The sequence below is a fragment of the Canis lupus genome, chromosome 24, assembly GCF_011100685.1.
Source record: "Canis lupus familiaris isolate Mischka breed German Shepherd chromosome 24, alternate assembly UU_Cfam_GSD_1.0, whole genome shotgun sequence".
In the NCBI taxonomy this organism is placed as follows: Eukaryota; Metazoa; Chordata; class Mammalia; order Carnivora; family Canidae; genus Canis; species Canis lupus.
Genome location: NC_049245.1, coordinates 47,601,392 through 47,623,461, shown reverse-complemented (window position 1 = coordinate 47,623,461; position 22,070 = coordinate 47,601,392). Strand labels below are relative to the sequence as shown.

The following is a 22,070-nucleotide window of genomic DNA, read 5'->3' as shown; positions in this document are numbered from 1 at the left end:
CCGCCCTGAGAAGCCATCGTCCGGGAGAGAACAGCAGGATGGCGATGTGGAGGGTCCGAGGGGAGCACACCCCAACTCCGAGGGCCCCGCCCCACCCAGCAGACCAGTCCCCAACCTCCCCACCCCAGCTCCGCCTTGAGGACTCAGGGCCTCCCGAGGGCAGTTCCAGTTCGGGGATGCATGGGGCGTCGAGAGCGTGGAGGGCCGGTTCTTCCTGCCTCTGCCTTGTGCTGGGGCCCAGGGGAGGGGGCTCCCCAGCCCCAAATTCCCAAATGACTTCCAGACAAGCTTTTGGACCTCATACTGTTGAACAACACTCCAACCCCAGCCTGTAAGACAAGGCCACTATTCTGCGGGGACAGAGGAAGGAGGACAGAAGGTTGGGGTGGGGCCAGCTGGAGATACTCCGTGGGAAGTGGCGGGGAGGGTGGGGGAGCCCGTTGGGGAGCATCTGGGGGCAGAGGTGGGGATAGGGGAGCCCGTGGGGAGCATGGGGGTAGGGGTGGGATGGGGGAGCCCGTGGGGAGCATGGGGGTAGGGGTGGGATAGGGGAGCTGGGGAGGGACGCCGACTGCTGGGACGGGGGAGCACCCGGCTCTTGGGGACTAAGTCTCCTGGGGGGATGCAGAGGGACCCATGCTGCACAGAGGCCTGTAGCCAGGGGCCTGGGGCGCCCTCACGTCCTGCCCCGGGGCCTTGTTCCCACCGTGTGGCCTCCGCACGGTGAAGCCCATCCAGGGAACCGCTCCTAACTGTGGAAGGAGAACGAGTGCGGGGGGGGGGGGGGGGGGGGGGGGCTGAGGGGGCGGCGCACATGCCTGGCTGCGGGGGAGAGGGCCAGGCTGCCCACGGAGCACCTGACTCGGTCTCGCCTGTGCCCCCCACACTTTTAACTGGGGTGAGAGTCACAGGACATTAAATGAGTCAGTGACCAACTCAACAGCAGTTAGCAGGTTCTCTGGGTTGTGCAGCCACCGCCTCTCTGGTTCCAGAACATTCCGTCACCACAAAGGAGGCCCCGTGATGGGCAGCAGTCACTCCCTGCCCACCCCGACCCCTGCTAACCACCCCTGCACTTTCTGTGTCTCTGTCTCTGGATTTTCTCATAATGGGATCAAATGACGAGAGTCCTTGTGTGTGGGCCCCTCTGCTCCGCGTCTTCAGGGCTCCCACCCACGCCAGGGAGGGAGCACCTGAGCCCACCCCAGGCAGGGACCCAGTGATACTCAGTGGGGTGGATGGGCCGCGCCCGGGGAGCCGGCTCAGCCGCCCACGGACCTTGGCTCCTTCCCGCCTTCTGGCTGCCGTGCACATTCCTGCACAAGTTTTTGTCTGAACACGTTTTCATTCCTCTTGGGTGTAGACCTAGCGGTGGCGTTGCGGGGTTGCCATGGTAACTTTAGAGTTTAACCTTCGGAGGAGCTGCCAGGCGGCTTTCCCAGGGGCCGTGAGGGCGCCCACGTCTCCCGTTCTCGCCGGCACTTTCTGTGTCTGTCTGTTGACTCCAGCCGCCCGGCGGGTGTGCGCGGTGCCTCGCCCTGTGGACTGTGTGTCGGGAAGGGAAGATGTCGTGTCAGGGTTCACGGTCCCATGGCTTCTTTGTGGGAGGACTGAGCCGATCATTTTTTCTGGACACCGGTCTCTGGGGCGTGGTGTTTTGTCTACACTGTGGTCTCCTGAGTCTGCTCTGGCATTTCTGTTTCAGAGTCTCAGGCAGACGGACGTGGGCCTCTTCTCCCCTTAGATTTGCCGCAGGAGGTCACAGGGGGCGTTGGCACCGCCCTGTGGGGAGGGCTGGAGCAGGGGAGATGTCGGGGTGCACCGCAGCCACAGCAGAGGCCTCTGCGAGGCCCCGGGAAGCCCTGGAGCCGCAGCGGGCCTCAGTGGTCCAGGTGAGGCCGGGAGTGGGGCCCCGCCCTGCGAGCTGACAAGTCTTGGGAACAGGCTGACCGTGGGGGTGGACCCTGGGAAAAGCACCTGGCTACGGGGCGCCAGGGTGGGGGGGCCTCAGCGGTTTAGCGCCACCTTTGGCTCAGGGCGTGACCCCGGGGTCCCGGGATCGAGTCCTGCACCGGGCTCCCCGCATGGAGCCTGCTTCTCCCTCTGCCTGGGTCTCTGCCTCTCTCTCTCTCTGTGTCTCTCATGAATAAATAAAATGTTTTTAAAAAAAGCGCCTGGCTGTCTGCTGCTGGCAGCCCCTGCCCCCATCCCGAGTGGGGTCTGGGTGGCCTCCAGGGCAGCCTCACCTGGCCTCTAGGCCCTGAATTCCAGGCGGGTGGAAACAGAGAAGCCACATTGTTGTGGGCTGAATCGTGACTGCATCTGGAAATAGGGTCTTCACAGAGGTGATTAAGTCAAAACAAGGTCAGCAGGGTGGGCCCTCCTCCAGTCTGACGGTGTGCCGTGTGCGTGTAAGAGATCAGGACACACTCAGAGGAGGACGGCCTGGACACACGCGCCCGGGAGGGAGGCCTCAGGAGGAACCAGCCTGCTGACACCTTGTCCTCAGACCTCCAGCCTCCAGAGCCGTGGGACAATGGAGCTCTGCAGTCCCCACGGCCCCGGGACACGAATACACCAGCATCAGACCCGTCCTGATGCCACTGGGCTGGTCCACGTGGAGGTGGCCACGAAAAGCTTGCCTGCAGGCAGGAGGAGGGGCCGACAGGATCCGCAATGTCCCTGCTGGGCACAACCGGTGTTGGGGGGCCGTGCCCTGCGGGCAGCCTCCACCGGGTCGTACCCCAGGCCACCTCTCCTCGGGGATTCAGGAGGAAAGAGGAAACGTCACTCCCAGGCTGAGCGCTGGCCAGAGGCTCTCCAAGCCAAAGGAGGAGGAAAACGCAAACGGCGCACAGGTCCGCAGGATGGCAATTAATGCTAATGCGTTAAATAATTTAATTGGACAGGCTGTATTTCATGCCGCACGTCCCTGGCATTTTTAGTGGCGGCTCCGTTGGTCTGTCCTTGGCACAGCCGCTTTCCTGGCTCTTTCCTAAAGTGGCTCCTGGGTCCTCTGTCCACCTGAGCAAAGGCAGGCACCGCTTCTGTGAGGGGTAGGAAGTGGGCATCCGTCAGATTCTCTCCGAGCCACAATCATGAGCGAAGACTGGGCCTCCGAAGAGCGACGGGGACCCTCCAAAGGTGGCTGCTAATCAGAGTTGGGCGCCGCCGCCAGGCCCTCCTGCAGTCTCCCACGAGCCCATCGCAGGCCCAGCCCAGGTGCAGCTGGACACCCCAGCCCCACGTGGACGGGCTCACCTCCTCCTTTCTCCCCAGGGAATCCCAACCGATCACCCAAAACCCCGGCTACCTTCCTTGTGTTCTCTCTGGTAGCCTCTGTACCCGGGGGGTTTGCAGGGGTTCCGCGGGGCCATCCTGCCGGGGGCTCCTCGCGCGGTTAGCTAGGGGGCCTCTCCCTGTCCCCAGGCATGCCAGGGCCTCCCTCGTGTCTCCCCCAAGGTCTGGTGGGCTCCAAAGACCCAGTGTCACAGGGGAGCCCTTCCTGGCCTACCCCAGAAGCCACCTCTGGTCTCAGCCCATCTAGAGCTGCGGCGCTTGGGGCTTCTCAGGGCAGATGGGTCTGCGGCCATGAGCGGCACGGAGCTGCCTGGTGGCCGGTCATGCAGCGGGGCCCGGGATTTCCACCACAGCTGTCCCCGTTCCCCCTGGGCTGGTCTTTCTGCCAGGTCCAATAGAGGGAGGGCAGAGGGCCCTGCACCTGGGCCAGGTGATTTGTGCAAGATCATTCCAGTAGGTGGTCAGGGTGAGGGGCAGAGGCAGAGAGAGCAGGACAGGGGTGCGGGGTGTTGGCATCTTTGTTGGTGGGAGGAGGCTGGCAGGAGGGGACTGTGAGGTGTCTGCAGGCGGCTGGTGGCTGGTGGCTGCCTCCCTGCGAGGAGGCAAGGCCACACCTGACCGGCAGGGTGTGAGGGGCCATCCCCTGCCAGGTGCAGCGCTGGGCCTTCCGGCAGCCCGCCCGCCCGGACAGGCAGAGATGCGGAGCCCAGGGCAGGTGCAGGGCGTGGGGGCAGCATGGCCCCGGGGCATCTTCACTCCACTTCCACCCCTCCTCACGGGATGACGGGGCAGCGGGGCCGCTTGCTCAGGGCCAGCAGCTCTGGCCTGTGACCTCACATAGCTGCCCAGGGCCACCACCTCAGCTCAGGGAGGGCACCTGCTGGACTCCAGGGAAGACCAACTGGGGCCACTGCCCGGGACTGGTCGGAAGGGGAAGGGGTCCCACACGGGAGGATGCGGCTCGGCTCCGCCTGCACCAGTCTCCCCGCCAGCTTCTGGAAAGTCGGGAGTGTCTTTTGTATTCCAAAGGCCAAAGGGCCACGCTTGCCTTTAATTAAAATGCACGTCCTTTAATTAAAGGCGCCATAACACATGAAGGGCATCCACTGAAATAGGACGTGTGACACAGTCATTTCCCTGCTGTTAATTACTAATTAATGAAGCTATTTCAATTAATAGCTTCCCCACCTCACTCCCCCCTTTGACAGGCCCCGTGCTGGGGCACATCCTAGAATCAGACACCAGCTCCCGCGCCTGCAGCCGCTGTGCTGAATATTCATGCCACGACCTCAGTGCTTTTCAATTAAACATAATAAAATAAATCCCAGTCAAAGTGCATCCCAACATGTAGCTCATCTCGGCTTCCTCGGGCGCCAGAGGAGGGGGACCGGATGGCCCAGTGCAGCTGGTCAGGGCGTGACCCACCGGTTATGAGGCAGGACCCGCCCGGGAGGATGGGTGTGCAGGCGTCCCCCAGGGGGCAAGTGGGGACCCCCCGGGGTGCTGCAGTCCTACAGCTGAAGGACAGAGCCAGAAGCGGGGGTGGGGGGCAGCCCCCAGAGGTGGGGGGCTGTTAACATGTTAGGCACGAATCTTAAGTGGCCTTTAAAGATCCTGTTTTATGGGGATCCCTGGGGGGAGGGGGCTCAGCGGTTTAGCACCTGCTTTCAGCCCAGGCCGTGACCCCGGGGTCCTGGGATCGAGTCCCGCGTCGGGGTCCCGCAGGGGGCCTGCTTCTCCCTCTCCCTGTGTCTCTGCCTCGCTCTCTGTGTTTCTCATGAATAAATTAATAAATAAAATCTTTAAAAATAATAAATTAAGAAAACTAAAGGAGAAAGAAGAAGAGGAAGAGACAGAAAGAAATGAGGGGGAAGTGTCACGGGGACCAGAAAGGGACGGTCCTGCGCGTGCTCGGGGGATGGCGGGGCGGGGAGACCTGCGTGGGCAGCGGGGTCGAGCACAGGCCCTCAGGGAAGCCTGGGCCAGCACGGGGGGACCGGGTGGAGGCCACTAGTCCCGGAGTCTAAACTCCCCCAGGCTGCCCACCTGCTCAGGTGGGAGGGCAGCCCCGCGCCCACGCCAAGCGGCCCCTGAGGGTGCCGCCCCCAGCCCCGCCCCGGCCCCGCCCCTGATGCAGGCCCCGCCCCCTGCTGCCGCGGCCCCGCCCATCCGCCAACCAGCCCCGCCCCTGAGGACGCCCACCTGCAGCCCCGCCCCTGCTGCCGGCCCCGCCCCCGCCCCGCCCCTGCTGCCCCGGCCCCGCCCCCTGCTGCCGGCCCCGCCCCCGCCCCGCCCCTGCTGCCCCGGCCCCGCCCCCTGCTGCCGGCCCCGCCCCCGCCCCACCCCTGCTGCCCCGGCCCCGCCCACCCGCCCGCCCGCGCCCCTGAGGATGCGCCCTCCAGCCCCGCCCCGGCCCCGCCCCCTGATCCCGGCCCCGCCCCGGCCCCGCCCCTGCTGCCCCGGCCCCGCCCCCTGCTGCCGGCCCCCGCCCCCGCCCCACCCCTGCTGCCCCGGCCCCGCCCCCTGCTGCCGGCCCCGCCCCCGCCCCACCCCTGCTGCCCCGGCCCCGCCCCCTGCTGCCGGCCCCGCCCCCGCCCCGCCCCTGCTGCCCCGGCCCCGCCCCCTGCTGCCGGCCCCGCCCCCGCCCCCCCCCTGCTGCCCCGACCCCGCCCACCCGCCCGCCCGCGCCCCTGAGGATGCGCCCTCCAGCCCCGCCCCGGCCCCGCCCCCTGATCCCGGCCCCGCCCCGGCCCCGCCCCTGCTGCCGCGGCCCCGCCCACGCGCCCACGCCGCCCGCGCCCCTGCCCCGGGACATCCGTCTACAGTCCCTCCAGCGGAGCCGAGCGGAGGGGACCGCGCGGCCAGAGCCGGGGCGCCTCCCGCGGGGCGGCAGAGGCGGCGGGGGCCGCGGCTCCGGGCCGGTCAGACGGCGCCCTCTGTCGGCCAGCGGCGGGCGGCGGGCCTGGGCCTGCAGAGGCGCCCAGGTGCGGGGAGGGGGCACGGGTGCGCAGGTGGGCCCTGCCAGAGCTGCTGACCGGGTCGGGACTGTCGGAGCCTGCGTGCAGCAGCCAACCCGGCGCCCGGGGCGGCCCCCACCCTGCCTGAGCACCCTCCTCGCCACCAGCGCCTCCCCGCCAGCAACCATCGCCCCCAGACTCGGGGAGCCCCGGCCAGGATCCAACAGCGGCCTTGGGAAGGGTTAGGGAGCCCGCACCCAACTCCAGGGTGGCAGTCCCCACCAGGACGGCAGCTGGGACCCCTGCTGCGCACCACTGTGCCCCCGAATCCCGCAGGCCGGCCTCCCTCCTCTGACGTCGAGGAAGTGACCCAAGGGGACCCGACGTGGCCTCGGTTTAGCACGTGTGTCCTAGCTCCCCCCGCCCCTCCTGGGTCCCACGTTCCTTCAGGGGCTCCGGGTGCGACAGGGCCAGCTCCTCGCTTGTCTCTCGGCTCTCGGCTTGCTGTGGGTTAGAGACACCCCCATGTTCACAGCTGCATCGTTCCCAACCGCCAAGAGGTGGAAACAACCCCAGGGTCCGTCCACAGGCGAAAGGATGAACAGGACGGGGCCGTGCACACAGTGGGGTATCCCTGAGCCTGAAAGGGAGGGCAATCCTGACACCTGCTAGCACGTCAGGACAGGCCAGTCCCTGGAGGACAAATCCTGCCCGAGTCTGCTCACGGGAGGGCCCTAGAGCCATCACATTCAGGGGGCCGGAGAGGATGGCGGGCACCCGCAGCCATGGGCAGGGAATATGTCTCACGGGGACAGTTTCAGTTTGGGAAGGAGAAAGATTGTGGGAACGGTTGGTGGGGACGGCTGCGCGGCACGCCTGCCGGGTCACGGCTGCGAGGGCAGAGCTCAGCGCGGGTCCAAGGACTTGCCGGTGTTTGGTGCCCCCGCCGCCTGCCGTGGGGAGTCTCCGGGGCTGGGCTCCTTCGCATCCAGGGTTGCTCAGGAAAACCTCCTGCAGCACACACGCCTGGGCCTTGGTGGTAAATTCCTCGCGCCCCGTGGGAACAGTCAGGCCAAATCCACGCAGGCCAGACTCCCAGTCGGTAACCAAGAGTCTTTCTTTCCAGTTCTTTCTGACCCAAAGTGGGGACCCCGTGGGGAGGAACACATGCTCCCCCAGAAGCTGCCCTGCGTGCTGCGGCGTGCACCTGCGCCCTGAGGCCCGATCCCGCGGTGCCAGTGGCGGGCAGCCCACCGCAAGGCCAGTGGCTGGGTCCGGGCGGCAGGGCCACCGCCTGCCCCGCACCTGCCCGCTGGCCTCCACCTGCCTGCAATCTCGGCTGCCTCCTCGGCAGTGAGTTCGACAAATCTTTCATACCTGTTTATTCTTTTTTAAAAAAAAGGTTACGGGGGATCCCTGGGTGGCGCAGCGGTTTAGCGCCTGCCTTTGGCCCAGGGCGCAATCCTGGAGACCCGGGATCGAATCCCACGTCAGGCTCCCGGTGCATGGAGCCTGCTTCTCCCTCTGCCTGTGTCTCTGCCTCTCTCTCTCTCACTGTGTGCCAATCATAAATAAATAAAAATTTAAAAAAAAAAAAAAAAAAGGTTACGGGCACCTGGGGGGCTCCCTCTGTGAAGCATCTGCCTTCAGCTCAGGTCAGGATCCCGGGGTCCTGGGATCAAATCCCTGCGTCGGGCCTGCTTCTCCCTCCCCCTCTGCCCCTCCCCATGCACGCACACGTTCTCTCACTCTCTCTCTCTCTCTGTGTCACTGTCTCAAATAAATAAAATCTTTTTAAAAATAAGAAAGATTAATAAAGTAACAGTCTCCCTTTTCCAGTTTAATAGCCATCCTTTTTAAATAAGTCTGGGGTGATTTTTTCACATTCTTAGTTTCTTTTTTCTACATATACATCTTGCAAGATCTATTATTAATTCCCAAGATGACCAGCGCCTCTGCTACAAGAGGACGATGTGGGAGGGCTCCCCGGTCCCTGGAGCACCCCGGGCAGGAGAGGGACCCACAGTCCCCTCACCGCTGGCACCCGCAGGCTCATCACTAGTGCCAAGGGACTCACGGGGGATGCGGGGGGAGGGAGTCCCCAAAGACAGGCGAGGGCATCTAGCCCACAGCCCACCCACTGACGTAGGGGTCTCCGCCTGGCTGCTTGGAGAAGCAGAAATGCCACGGGGGGGCAGTCCTCTTGGGAACACGTGGTGGTGGCCAGGAGCCAATGTTGGTGATCATGACCACCCACTGGGGTGGTCACCTAGCAGGTGGGTGCCAGGGATACGGCCGCAGTACACAGGACAGCCCCCCTCGTGTGCCAGGAAGCCAAGCAGGGCAGGTCTGCTCACGGGAGGGCCCTAGAGCCATCCAGTCTGGCAGCGCCCCACCCCTGCGAGGAAGGGCGATGCTCCCACAGGGGTGACTGCACGGGCGCGTGGATCTACATGGAACGGACTAGGTCTGTAATGACGCTGCTGCTACTGAAAACACTCACTCCATCGCCCCCGACAGTCCATGAACCCTGAAAGGAGGGCACGATCACCTTGCTGGCAGGTGGAGAAACTGAGGCCCACCCAGGGCTGCCTGGCTCAGCCAGGGCTAGTCCTCTTTCTGCTCACATATCTGGGGTCACGAGTGGGAGGCCCTGAAAGTGAGCCCGTCACCCGCAGGCAGACGGCACTGGGTCCTCGGGCAGCGGTCAGGCTGGGGCGGCTAGAGGTCCTCGTGGGTGGGGCTCAGGTCCACCCGCTGGGCCTCTCCGAACAGCAGGAAGGTGCACAGCCCCAGGCCGCTGATGGCAGCCACCAGGTTGAACATGGAAGTCCAGGAGCCCGTGGTCTCGATGAGGTAGCCGCCCAGGCACACGCCCACGACACCTGCACAGACAGGGGCGGGCAGGCCGAGCGCTCCCGGGCAGTCCTGAGGGCAGTGCCCAGGGGGTCTGGGGGTGGGGCTCCGGGAGGGGAGGCCGGGGGTCCAGGGGCCGGAAGCCCAACTCAGGGGTCCAGGCTGCCAGGGCAAGGGAGGGCCGGGACCTCTTGGGGTGTCCAGGGAACTGCCCGGGATAGGTCTGCACCCCCGTGGGAATGAGCCCCACGTCTACCCCCGGAATCCGCACACCTTCAGGCCAGGGGACTGGGGTATGCGCTGTGGCACGTGGCTGCTCCGCCAGGCACCCTCCCCGCCCCACAGGTCTGACCCTGGGGCACCTTCAGGGCCCCCCCAAAGGGCTGGAATGCGGGAGGGGGTGGGGGGACTCAGGGGCGGGGCGGCTGGGAGGCACCCCAGCCCGTCTCTCACCTGCCAAGGCCCCGGCGGTATTGGCCACACCTGTGAACAGGGCGGAGGAATGGTCACAGGAGGCCCACCTGCTGGGGGCAGCCCCTGGGGGCCCAGGCGAGGGGCAAGGCTGGGGTGACCAATGCCTGGGCGGGGAATAGCCACGTGTCGTTCAAGCGGGGCGCGGCTCTCACCGAACAGGAAGCCGGCACAGGATGGAGCCAGGTCCTGAATGTTGACCGAAATGCCACTGTGGGAAAGAGAGAGGGGTGACCCCGGGGCGGCTGCCACCCCACCAGGCCCGGGGCGGGTCCTCTGAGCGCCTGCATCCTGGGAACTACCCGGGGCACACTCAGAAGCCAGCCCAGCCAGGGCACGAGGGTGCCCATCAGTCCAGGGCCCGAGGCCTTGCCGGGGCGCCCGCCGCACCAGCTCGAGGCCAGAGATTCTCTCTCCCTCTCCCTCTGTCCCCCCGACTTGCACACACGCACTCTCTCTCTCAAATAAATAAATAAATCCCTAAAAAACAAAACAAATGCACACTCGTTTGCTGCTTACTAATTTGAAAAGCGACATTAAGTGGCCGATCCCTAAAACAACTTCCAGTACAGTTTTCATCGTCAAACGCTGGTGCTGCCGAGCAGCTGAGGCCGGAGCACCCTCCTCATGGGACCCAGCACCCCGTCCCCAGCCCCTCCCAGGCTCAAAGTTTGTTTTTCCTAAGGTCCCAGGTCCACGCCTGCTTGGGACCCAGAGAACCTTTAGTCCTGGTGGCTCGTCTGGGGCTCTGACACATGCCACCTGCACACGCCCCGAGCCCGGTGGCCTCTCCCATGCATCCAGGGTGCAGGGCGGTGGGGACGCCCGCGGGCAGCAGGGGGCAGCTGCGGTGGGTGGGGTGCCCGGCCCTTACCTGTGGTTGAAGGTCTGCAGGCCAATGGACGCCGACGCGAAGACCACGGACTTACAGAAGCTCGAGGTGTGGCCCAAGCACAGGGCAAAAACGCTGGACAGCCCGAGGCCCATCACCTGCGGGAGGGGGGTGGTGGCAGGCCAGGGGCTGTGGTGGCCAACGGGGCCCTCCCTGGGGCCACCTGGGGTGCACTGAACACGGTCGGGGGGAGCCCCTCCCAGGCCGGCCCCGGGGAGGCCCCACGATGAGCCCGTCCCACCTGTTGGACCTAGAGGGGAAGGGGAGCAACCGAGGCCGGGAATGTGTGCCGGGGCCCAGGGGCAGGGAGCCCACAGCACAGCTGGGAGAAGCGGCCCCAGCACTGACCCAGGGCACCCTCCAAATGCTTTCTGGGTCCGGTGACTGGACGTCACAACCCTCGGTCCCAGGAACAAAACAGGGACGTCAAGAGAAAGCCATTCGGCCCCCTCCCTACCTGCATGAACTTCCGCACAGCAATGGTCCTGTAACCTGGGCAGAGGGGAGACGGGGACGTGTTCCCATCGGCCGTTAGTGCTGAGCCCCTGCGGGCACCTGGCACCTGCGTGGGGCCCCAGCCGGCACGGCTACAGCGAGGGAGCAGGTTGGGGAGGGACGGGCCCCGGGCTCAGGGTGGGGAGTCCCGTGTCGTGCGGGAGGCGTGTGCACGTGTGTGTGCACATGTACCCTGTGCTGCGTGTGTCCAAAGGGTTCTGCAGGCCACGGTCCAGCGCGTGCCCAGAGGAAGCGGCTGGAGGGTTACCAGTGCGCTTTCCTCGAGTTCCTACAAGTCCTCTCCTTTTTCCACAATGAGTGTGAAGCACTTCTGTAACTAGGAAGGACTCACATCTAGGAGTGAGCGCACGCGTGCAGAGCAGCGGAGCGTGTGTCTGTCCTGGGCTCACATACACGCCCGGACCTATGACCTCTGACCTCACCAAGGGGCCTTTCCTCCTCTGAATGGGGTCGGGGCCGCACCCAGCCTCCCGGGGAGGGGGGACGCCACCGTCACAGCATCCTCTCCTGCACCCCAAGGCCCTCGGAGAAACTGAGGCTGGGGGAGGCCACCCGGAGTCCCACGTGGCCCGCGAGGTCCTGGGGGGCCCCTTCCCATCACTGTAGACCCCCCAGGAGGGGCGCCTCCCTACCCCCACAGTGTGGCAAAGCTAGTGGGTTCCCCGTGGCCCCTGACCCAGGCTCACCCTGATTGATTAGATGGTCAGAGAGGAACCCGCTGAACAGACTGGCGGGGATGGCCACCAGCCAGGGCACCACGTTGAAGACCCAGCCCTGCAGGGAGGAGGGGGCGTCAGAGGGGACAGCTTGCAGGGGCCAGCTGGCTGCACACGCCCAGCGACGCCCACAGTGACCCTGACTGTCCCCACCAGGCCGAGGTCCACGAGCACTGTCTCCTGCAGGCCGAGTCCCTCATGGCTCCCTGCACCGAGACAGGGCTGAGCTGGGGGTGCAGGCCCACCCTGGGTCCTGGTCACCAGACGGGGGGGCGGCCGGATGGCCTGGGTGGCGTGGGCCAAGCTGCCCCAGCAGGTGACGCCCCTGCCCGGGTCAGGACCCCCGCCTGCCCCATCCTCAGAAGTGACCATCCACAGATAGCACCAGGGCGGCCACAAGCGGTCCCTCGGGGGGGAGGGGGATGCCGCGGCGGGGGGGTGCTGCCCTGTCCTTCCCAGCGTGCACCAGGCCAGAGGCGCCAACCTTGAGGGTCGTCTCGGGGCCGTGAGCCCCCGCGGTGCCAGAGCCCACAGAGTCCAGGCGGAACCAAGGGCCCACGTGCGTGCCGGGCACTGGCTGCGGGGTCCTCCCTCGGCCCGCGAGCGCCAGGCGGCCCACCCACCTTGGAGCTGGGGAATGTCTCCTGAAAGAAGGTGGGCAGCCAGGAGAGGAGGATGAAGAAGGAGCACGCGGATGACAGCTGGGAGGAGATGGCTGCCCTGGGGAGCAGGTGCCCGGCTCAGTGCCCCGGCCCGCACACGGGGCCCCGGGGCACCGCCCCCCGCCAGGGTGGACCACGCCCGCGTGGGCTCTGGGGGCGACCCAAGGCCTGCCGGGCTCAGCGCGTGGTCCCGAGGCGCCGCTCACCAGACGGAAGGCTTCCGGAAGAGCTGTCTCCAGGGAACCTTGGTGTGCCTGGACACCGGCAGGCCTTGCGCCAGAACGCCCAAGGCCAGGATGAGCTCTGAGGGGAGCAAGGGGTTTTCGCGTGAAGGCCACTCAGAGTCGGGGCACAGCGTCGCCCGCAGCCGACCGGCCACGCGCCCCCAGCCCCGCGGCCCCCTGGCCGTGCGCGCCCCCCCATCCTCCCGGCTGGCGCCTGGGCTCTCAGCATGTTCCTTTGAGGGTCAACGCTTGTGCTGAGTCTGAAGAAGCTTTCTCGACCCTTCCCCTGCCCTGGGACCCCCAAGCCCCCTTCCTACCATCCCTGCACCAGCCGCCCCGCAAGCGGCCTGTGCCTGCCTCTGCCCGGAGCCGGCCCGAGAGCTGGCACGGCCCTCAGCCTCTAGTTCCGGGGCCCCGCCGGCAGGCGCTCGCTCCGGTGCCCGGGCTGGGTGGCACCTCGCACCTCCCCGGCCACGGTTACCTTTTCCAGTGAGCAGGTACCTGTACACGTAACACACCCACAGCAGGGTGAGCCCGCCGGAGAAGTAGAAGACGCTCGGCCAGCCGTACCAGTCCAGGAGCAGGGAGCCCACGGCCCCCGTCACCAGCGTCCTGGACGACAGAGGACACCCCGTGACCCCGTGACCCCGGAGACGCCTCCGAGAATCCCCACCCCCCGGGAGCTCGTCACCAGGGAAGCAGCTGCTCGGAGGCCCCGGTCTGAGCGTGCTTCGCGGCGCGTTTCCAGCACCCGGGAGCCTTCCGGATGCCTTGGGACCCGGGGGACGAGGGCATGGCCACGCGGCTACGACACGGCCCGGGGGCCCTGCACTGCCCTGGTTTCTTGCCTCCAGGCCCTCAGGCTGGCTTCCCGTTGAGCTGCGGCTCCTTCTACACTACACAAGGCAGCGAAGAAGAGGGGGTGGCGTTGGGACCTCAAGTTAGCCCTCCGGCCTGTGCGTCTTCACGACTCAGGGAGGCTGAAATGCTAAGATTTCTAAATGCAGAAGCAACAGAACTGAGCACGACGCCGGGCCGTCTGCCGAGCTCCGGCCAGGAAGGTTAGAGGGGAGTGGGGCCAGCAGCCTGGGGGTGGCCTCCCCCTCGGGGCCTCCGGGGCCAGTGCCTCTCCCTGCACCTCATAGCCCAAGACACAGGCCCAGGACTTGCGCATGAGGCAGGATTTCAGAAATATGGCCCATCCTTCTCGTGCAAGCATGCCCACGCAGCTTCTCCGGCATTTCTGCTCCCTGGCACCCTGGGTTTTTATCTGGGCTGCCCCTGGTGCACCCACAGGCACCCCCGACCCGCCGATTTCTTGCCTACATCGTGGCAGTGGGGACTTCAGGGGCCTGAGCCCAGCGGAGCGAAGCCCCATCAGCACAGCAACGTGGCTCTTCTCCCCAAGCAAGGTGTCATGCGGGAGTACGGGGACAGGGTTCTCATGTCCAGACTGGGCCGGGTGCCCTCCAGGGAGCATGGATCACCTCCCCCAGCGGGGCGGCATCCCAACTGGCTCCCCTGGCACAGGTGGAAGGGGCCTCGATGGCTCGGCTGCTGCCCCAGCCCACCTGCCGAGACTCACAGCCAGGTCACCTACCCTGGCACAAGGTACAGAAGATGTGTGAGAGAAGCACTTTGCACGGGGACGAGGTCTCCTGTGGCACAGGACCAGCCCACCCACGTCACCCTGAGCCGCAACATGCCGACGTGGCCTGTCCCCGCCCGGACCCACCGGGCACCCTCTGTCCCCCTGGGCTCGCTGGGCCGGGACCTACCCGCACTGGGAGCCAGCCCCCACGGCGCTGTAGGTGAAGGCGCGCTCGCTCTCTCGCACCTTCTGGGACAGGAGGCTGGTCAGCGCCGGGAAGTACACCCCTGAAACGAGCAGAAAGCTGTGTCCCCAGGCAGTCACCTGGGTCCAGCGGGCGGGTCCGGCCAGGGCTACGAGCCAGGCTGGGAGGCTGCCCCTGGGGCCCATTGAGGGTCACTCAAGCTTGGGGTGTCCTTGCTCACCTCACGCCCAGGGGACCAGCCAGACTAGGTTTCAGCCCCTCTCTGCTGAGACTCTCAGCGTGGGGCTGCTGGTGGCTGCCCGCGGTCACGCGGCCAACGAGGCTGTGGGGAAGGGGGGCTCCAAGCTGGCACTCCTCCCACCCGCCCCTGGCCCCGGGGCCGCACCAGCTCCAGGGCCCTGGCACCGACACACACACGGGCACCCACGGCACGGGTGAAGCCAGTGAGGCCCGAGCCGCCCTGGGAGCACGAGGGCCCTGCTGCTGTGGATGTCACATGGGAAGGGGGGAGGGAGCTTGGACCTCCCTGTATGTTTCCTTACAACCTCCTGTGAATCTACAATGATTTCAAAATCTGATGTTTTCTGTGCTTTTCTCTAAAGCACGAGGAAAAGCTAAGAGGCCAGGGGGGAAGACAGGGCTTGGGCCTCCCATCGGGGCCCTGTGCCTAGGCCCACGCCGAGCGCCAGTCACCCAGAGTGACAGCTGCTCCTCGAGACCCCATAATGGGCCACAGACGGGCCTCCTGGGAAGATGGGGACATGGCCAGGGCTGAGGGCCATTTGGCCGGCTGCTCCGAGAGCCAGCTCCAGCCTAGAAACCCCAGTCGGTGTCCTATAGCCCAGACGCGGCACCAGCCACCGGCCACTGGCCACCGGAGAGCACGTGGGGTGGACAGGAGCCGACGGCCCGTGAGCCAGACCAGTGGGGCTGGTCAGGAAATAGGGGCCCATGCGGTCCTGGGGGGCTTGGGCCAGGGGCAGCCTCTGCCCAGCAGCATGTGGAAACTCTGCAAGTCCCCGCTGCGCCAGGGCCAGTGGCGCTGACAGTGACCGCGTGCCCACCGGGCTGCCACCCGTGTCTGCGCAGTAGGCCGTTTGGCAGAGGAGGGCATCTGACATGAGAACGTGCCAGACTTTGAGGTGTTTCTAGAGAACGCACAGCGCTTCCCCACCTGGACGTCGTGGTACCAAGCAGCCCGCCGGGGGCAGCGGGGTCTGTCCACCCCTGCCCGGGGCCGGACTGCCCACGAGGACAGCTGCTGCCCGGCAGGCTGGAGGCTCCCAGGACCGGGATCAGGGGCCACCCGGATCCCCCGCCACTGACCTGAGCACGCGCGGGAGCACACGGGAGTGCAGGGATGTGCACACACATGCACCCACCTGCATGAGCACGTCCACGCGCGCACACACATGTGGACGACACGCGCACACCCGCCTTGCTCTACCGCGGCTGAGACCGCGGGTGGAGGCTCCCGAGCGAGGCAGCCCTACCTTGGAGCAAGCCTGTGAGGATGCGAGAGAAGGTCATGAAGACCAGGTGGGCGCTGCTGAGGTGGGCGAGCAGCGGGGTGGCGGCAGTGATGAAGCCCCAGGCGGAGGCGGACAGCAGGATGACCTTCTCTCCCCCGATCCTGGAGGAGGACAGGAGGACAGGAGGACGGTGACGCGAGCTGCGCGGCGCAGGGCTCAGAGCCCCGGTGTGCTGCACGCCTCGCTCAGCGCAGCCCCGGCCGGGCCGCTGGGCCTTATCCTCCTCTGCAGGAGAGGCGGGCGCTGGGGGCCGGGTCCCGCTGTCGGTCGGTGCCAACGAGCACCCCGCCGGGCAGCTGGTGCTCTGGCCACGTAGCCCAAGGGGAGCCGTGCACCGGCCCCGACCACCTCCCCTGAGGACCCCGGCGCCCCCCGCCATGGTCTTGTCCTGGCCGGGACCTCTCCCCTCATCTGTTCCGTGGGAGCCGCCCCCCCAGGAGCAGCCCCAGCCCTGCGTGGGGAGCGGCGGCCGTTACCGGTCCCCCAGGTGGCCGCCCACCACCTGGGTCAGGCAGTAGCCCCAGAAGAAGCTGCTGAGCACGATGCCGGCCTCCTTCTTGTTCCAGCCGAAGTCCTGGCTCATGGACACGGTGCACACGGGCATGCTGACGCGGGCACAGTACAGGAGGCATGTGCCCAGCAGCAGCGTCCCTGTCCACACCTGGCACTCGGGCCTGCAGGAGAGAAGGCGCCGCGTCAGGCTGAGGAGGGGCAGCGTGGCCACCTTCCAACACCTAGGTCCCCCTGCGCGTGGGGCCCCCTCCGACCGCAGGGCAGGTACTAGGCATGAGCCGCCCACAGCAGCAGAGCCTGGGGACAGCCGGGCAGCCAGAAGGCAGGTGAACAAACCGCGGCAGGAGGGACGTGCTCCCTGGACTGGCGGCCAGGATCCAAGCACCCACGTCCCACCGACCGGGGGGCCCAGGAGGGCGCCGGGCAGCAGCTGACAGCTCAGTAACCGGGGGCCCTGCTGAGGGAGGGCCACCCATGGGGAGGGAGCAGGACAGTGGGTCCCCAAAGAGTCCCCGGGAAAACGGTGCCTCCCCACAGAGGACCAAGGGGCAGGACCAAGGGCTGGATGGCCAGCAAGGGGACACGGTGCCGCCGGGGCAGTCGGCCCTTGGAGAACCTGGGCGAGGTGAAGCAGCTCTGGATGCCCGGGGAGGTCACTAGTCAGGTGTCCCTAGGGGGATGATGGTCCTTGAAACTCCTGGTCACTGCTCTGTGACTGTCGCTGAGACCCGGGGACGTCAGAAACTGTCCCAGCCGCAACCCCATGTGTCCTGGGCAGCAGAATAAGTGGCAGAAATCTGAACAAACTGTGAGCTTGGCTGCCCCTGCTGTGCGGATGTTCGCTGACGGAAGATGTGGCAGGAGGTGACCCTTCGGAGGGACTCCAGAAACCAAGAACTGTCCCCAGAGACAAAGTTTACTTTGCAGCCACGGGAGAGGGAGGGAGCTGTGGGCAGCGTTCGTGCGGGTGGGGGTGGGCGGCTGGCCATCTCGTGCAGTGGCACCATGGGGGGTGGTCAGGACCGTGGGGGGGCCTGAAGCAGACTGGCGGGGAGCTCAGGGTTCCCACCCGCACCTGACGGCCCCCGTGGGACACAGGTGCGGGCGCGGTTCTCCCCAGGGAGGAACGGCCTCCCAGGCCTGAGGACCCCCACGTGGCTGCGGGCGGTGCCCACGCCAGGAACCTGATGGGCGGGCGGGTCAGCTGTGCCTGGGACCCCACAGGCGGGCCTGGCTCTGGGCGGGGCCGTGGACATGGAACAAGTTTCCCCCATGAAGAAGGGCTCCTGCCCCTGACCTCTGCCCCCTGCACGGGTCGGTAAACAGCAGAGCGACCAGCAAGTTCCCGATGTCCACCAAGGGGCCGTCGTGACCCGGGAGGGAGGCGCGGCAGCCGAGTCCATGACCTCAGGCCGGCATGTCCCTGTGGGGTCCATCCCCCTGGAGAGCCACAGTTGCAGAGAAGGAGGTACTCCCTGGGCGTCAGGTGTGCGGAGGGGCCGACCGCGGGCGCCCTGGGGCCGTCCCTCCCTCCCTGCCACCCCCACAGCCAGGGAGCCATGTCCTCAGAGGCTGCAGACACCCCCATCTGTGGGGCACTGTCACTCGGGGCTTTTGGGGCGAACGAGTCCAAGTTCCAACAGCCTGGCTTTCTGTCCGCAAGCCGCCCCGCATCTGAGGCCTGCTTGGGGCTGGGGGTGTGGTGTGGCCCCTTAGAGAACTCTCCAGGGGGAGAGGCGTGGGTGCCGCCGCCTTGCGGGGCTGGCGCTCCTCCACGCGCACTGTGAAGCGGTGGGAGCGCGGACCTCAAGCTGGGTCTCTGGGTGTCAGAGGGGTGCGGGGTGCAGGGCTCCGGGTCCCCCCCTGCTGCTCCCTGCTCCTACACGATGGAACGTCATGAGGCCAGCGGGAAATAGGGTCCTGAGCTAAAAACATCCCCAGTTCTGTAATCCCGGGAGCCGGACACCAGACCCTGCTTCGCCGAGGCTGGGAGGTGCTCCACCCAGACTCCCCGTGCTCCTCGTCATCATGCCCCCACCACACGTCCTGGTTCTTAAAATGTTACTGGAATGATTGAGAAGCCAAGACAATGGGAACTGCAGCGCAGGGGCAGACCCGACCCGTCCCCACGGCCTCCCCTGCTTGACACGCCAACGTGGACGGGTGGACCCGCAGGGCAGCTCGCCGACTCTCCCTCTGGGCTTCAGGGCCCAGACGCTAGTTTTCTTTCTGGAACCAAAGTCTACGCGGCGGTGGGGGCAGGGGACGGGCACCTGCCAGGCAGGTGAGCCCCCAGGTGGCATTCAGGGCCCACCTGACATGGACCTGGGACCCCTCGTGGGCTCAGGCCTGCATCTCCTCCTGGACACGACACTCCCAACGTCTCCCGGGTGCTCATCCCTGGGACTTGACTAAACCCGCCCCGGGAGCGCCTCACCCGGGCGTCCATCCCGGGGCAGCAGGCCTGTCGGGGTCGCTGCTCCTGAGCAAACGTGCCCGCTGGCCTCACTAGGGAGGCACAGAGCTACACAGTCCAAACTGCCCAGCTGGCTGCAGCCCGAGGAGGAGCGCCGGGGGCACGCCTGCCCTGCCGTGGCCCCACGCCCCGCATCCTGGGGGGCCCACGCCGCGCCCGGTGCTGGAGCTCTCTGAGCGTGTGTGGTCCTGCCCGAGTGCCCTGGGACAATGGCAGGGCGTGGGAGCGACACTTTCAACATCCCACGGACAGCCGCGGTCCAGAGGTGCCTCCGAAAAGGAGCTTCATTCCTTTCTGTGGTCAAAGCAGTGGACGGTCACCTGCACCCAGACTGGCCCGTGCCCCTGCTTGCCCACCTGCCCTCAGGCGCGTGTCACTGGTGACCCCGAGAGCCTGGCTGTATTTGCTCTCTGGGTGGGAGGTCCAGCTAGAAACCCCGGAGGGGCTGGCTGGGGGGCCTAGGACATGGTGCTGCCCCTTGGCCCCCTCATGACCCGGGGAAGCCAGGAAAAGCCCATCGGTGTGCGGGCAACCGACGCTCGGAGTGCGCGTGGGGCACGGTCCCAGAGGCCCCCCGGGCAGAGCCGCTAGGCAGGCAGCAGGACTTCCTCTCTGTAGCTGCTGGGGACACAGAACAAGGAAGTCTGGCTGGAGGCGGCAACCCAGACCCGACAGCTGCCCAAGGGCGGGTTAGGACGCCGCACCCAGACACCTCGACCCTGCGGATGACCGTTGGGGAACCGTCGACGGCACCACTGGCCAGCGGGGCTTCATCCTGCTTTGACCGGTCCTGAGCCTCAGGTCCGTGTCCCCAGCTCATCAGAACGCTTCCTGTGAACCTTCTAGAACCTTCTGCATCCTCCCAACGCCCCCATGGGCATAAGAAGCATCCATGGCTGAGTAAACGCATGGTCACGTGGCCCCTCGACTCGGAAAAGGGAAATGTGCCGCCGCTGCAGGCCAGGAGGGCAGCAAGCCGGAGAGAACACACAGGCCCGAGGCCACTGGCCGCCGCCCCCAGGGATGCTGCTGGAGAGTGGCGGCCCTGCCCCCGGGGCTCAGGAGAGAGTCGCGTGGCGGTCGGCGCAGAGGGCACGCCGCGTTGGCAGCAGTGAGCAGCCGCACTCGCTGCGGCTGAGTACGACTGTCCACTCGGGTGGGACTGGCCCGTCCCAGCTGAGCCCAGCTGCACCCAGGACCCCACAGACCCCTCCGGAACTTCTGGCTGTCTTCCCTGCCAGGGTCCCGGGGAGCTGCAGGTGCTCCTTCCTGAGCCAAGTGCAGAGGGAAGTCCTTAAGGCAGGGCCTGCCGGAGCCACTGAAACAGAACATTCTACAGCCCTGGGCCACAACCCTCTGCCCAGGTGGCCGCGGAGCCGGCCCGCCCCCTGGGTCGGCCCCTCCTTAACCAGGGCGAGATGACAGCGAGGCAGGGAAGGGAAGGCGGGGAGGGAGGACGAGAGCCGGGCAGGCGGCGGAGCGCTCCTGGACCCGCTGAGTCGGCTGCAGTGCCCTGCTCCGGTGGGGCCCGGCCTGGGGACGGGGCCTGCACCCCACTCTCCACACCCCGTCCCACGGGAGGCTCCCAGCTTGGAGCGCTACCTCTGAACGTCAGCCTGTCTCCATCGTGCCCCGTCTCAGGGGTTCTGCCCCAGGGGCCTCCTGCAACCCTGTGCCGTCAGGAAGGAGCCGTCACCCTGCGGGAGCAGTGGCCGAGCCCCCGACACCAGCTCCTGGGCCCTGAGCTGCGGGTGGACTGGCCTTGCCATCCCAGGGCCCGACTTTGGGCCTGGGGTCCAGCGGCTGGCCTGCGTGGCTTGGTCCACAGAACAGAGCAAGGGCCGAGGCAGGTGGTCTGGGGACTCCCCACGGTCCCCCCTGGGTGTTGGTTGCCGCGTGTGTCACGAGTGTGAGCAGAGCTCCTGCCCTGGGAACTTGGGCATGTTGGCAGTGGACGTGGACACGGAATATAAGGATCTGCCTGGGCCCCCACGGTCCCCCCATGGAGCGTGGTCCGCAGCACACAGCTGGCAGGCGGGCCCAGGCCTCAGCCACGGGGCTGCAGACTCCAGCACCGGAGCCCGCCTGCCCTGTCGCCTGCCCTGTCGGGTGACCGCGCTGCTCCTGGCTCTCAGGCCTGGACACGCGCGCCGTCCTGCCTGGCAGGGTCAGTTCTAGGACTCGAAGCTGCGCCTGGAGGCTCCCTCTACACCGTTCAGGATGACGGCCGCTGCCCCCGGGAAGGCCTCCCGGGATACTCCTGACTGGAGGCGGCTCAGGGGGCACTCCCGGCCCTGGGACTGGATGGAAGGTCCCGGGCTGGGGCTGGGTACGGTGTGGGGACCGCCAGGGAAGTGCGCGACCCCTGGTGGAGGAACGGTGGCCTCGCCCCCTCCCCAAGCCACCGCCCCCAGCACCGCGGCCCCACCTGGACCACTGGGCGTCCTCGGCCCCGTCCCGGCGGGCCTCCTCCGGTGGCAACGGCTGCATCGGGGACGGCTGCCCACGGGCACAGCGCGTCCAGGTCGCGCTCCTGCCCGGCCGACCCACAAGGGCAGCGCCGCCCAAGGCCACGTGTCAGTCCCAGCGGCGCTTCCGTCTGGCGCTCCTAGGACGTGTCGCCCCCGGACGGCCACCGCAGAGGGCGGGCTGGCGGGCGGGGCACACCACTGGTCCCCGCCCCGTGCCCGGCAGGCGGCAGTCAGGGCCCACCCCCCCGGCTCCCCGATGGGAGGGGGCAGGCGGGGAGGGTGCAGGGTCACCCTCCGCAGGCTGGATGGACCGGGCTGTTGGAGGGGTCGCATCCGGTGGTCCCAGCCCGGGGTGTCTGGGCTTTGGCCTCGTGTATCGGGGATGGTGGTGGTCCTCCCGTCACAGGGCTGTGAGCACAGGGGACGGTCTCTGGTCTCCGGAGTGCAAGGGCACTTAGGGTCCAGGGCAGCCAGTTTTGAAGACAGATCTTCAGAGGTGCACTCCAGGCCCGTCACCCCGAGCCAGCCCGCGCTGGGCGGCCCAGTGGGCAGCGTCCACGCAGCAGGTGGCAGCGGAAGGGGCCAGAGCTCCCCACGAAGACATAGTGAGCATGCAGCCATGGCCAGGCCCCACGCCGGCCCCCGGGCCCTCACTCTCAGGGGCTTCACACATCCACGTGAAGGACAG

General features: G+C 66.9%; 1 protein-coding gene across 2 annotated transcripts; it reads right to left on the bottom strand.

The window, feature by feature from the left end:
- Window positions 1–8,076: 8,076 nt before the first annotated feature.
- Window positions 8,077–21,539, bottom strand: SLC17A9 (solute carrier family 17 member 9). Of its 2 annotated transcripts, XM_038572826.1 has the most exons (13): window positions 21,340–21,538; window positions 16,399–16,596; window positions 15,884–16,023; window positions 14,373–14,472; window positions 13,076–13,206; window positions 12,577–12,673; window positions 12,332–12,428; window positions 11,679–11,766; window positions 10,934–10,968; window positions 10,459–10,574; window positions 9,740–9,795; window positions 9,567–9,596; window positions 8,077–9,142 (listed from the first exon to the last, which is right to left on the bottom strand). In XM_038572826.1, the coding sequence occupies exons 1-13, from the start codon at window positions 21,399–21,401 to the stop codon at window positions 8,979–8,981; spliced, it is 1,314 nt and encodes a 437-aa protein (XP_038428754.1). In that variant the 5' UTR covers window positions 21,402–21,538; the 3' UTR covers window positions 8,077–8,978. The 2 variants fall into 2 exon arrangements, with proteins under 2 accessions (XP_038428754.1, XP_038428755.1); XM_038572827.1 differs by lacking the exon at window positions 12,332–12,428 and having other exon boundaries at window positions 13,096–13,206; window positions 21,340–21,539.
- Between the last annotated feature and the right edge of the window lie 531 nt (window positions 21,540–22,070).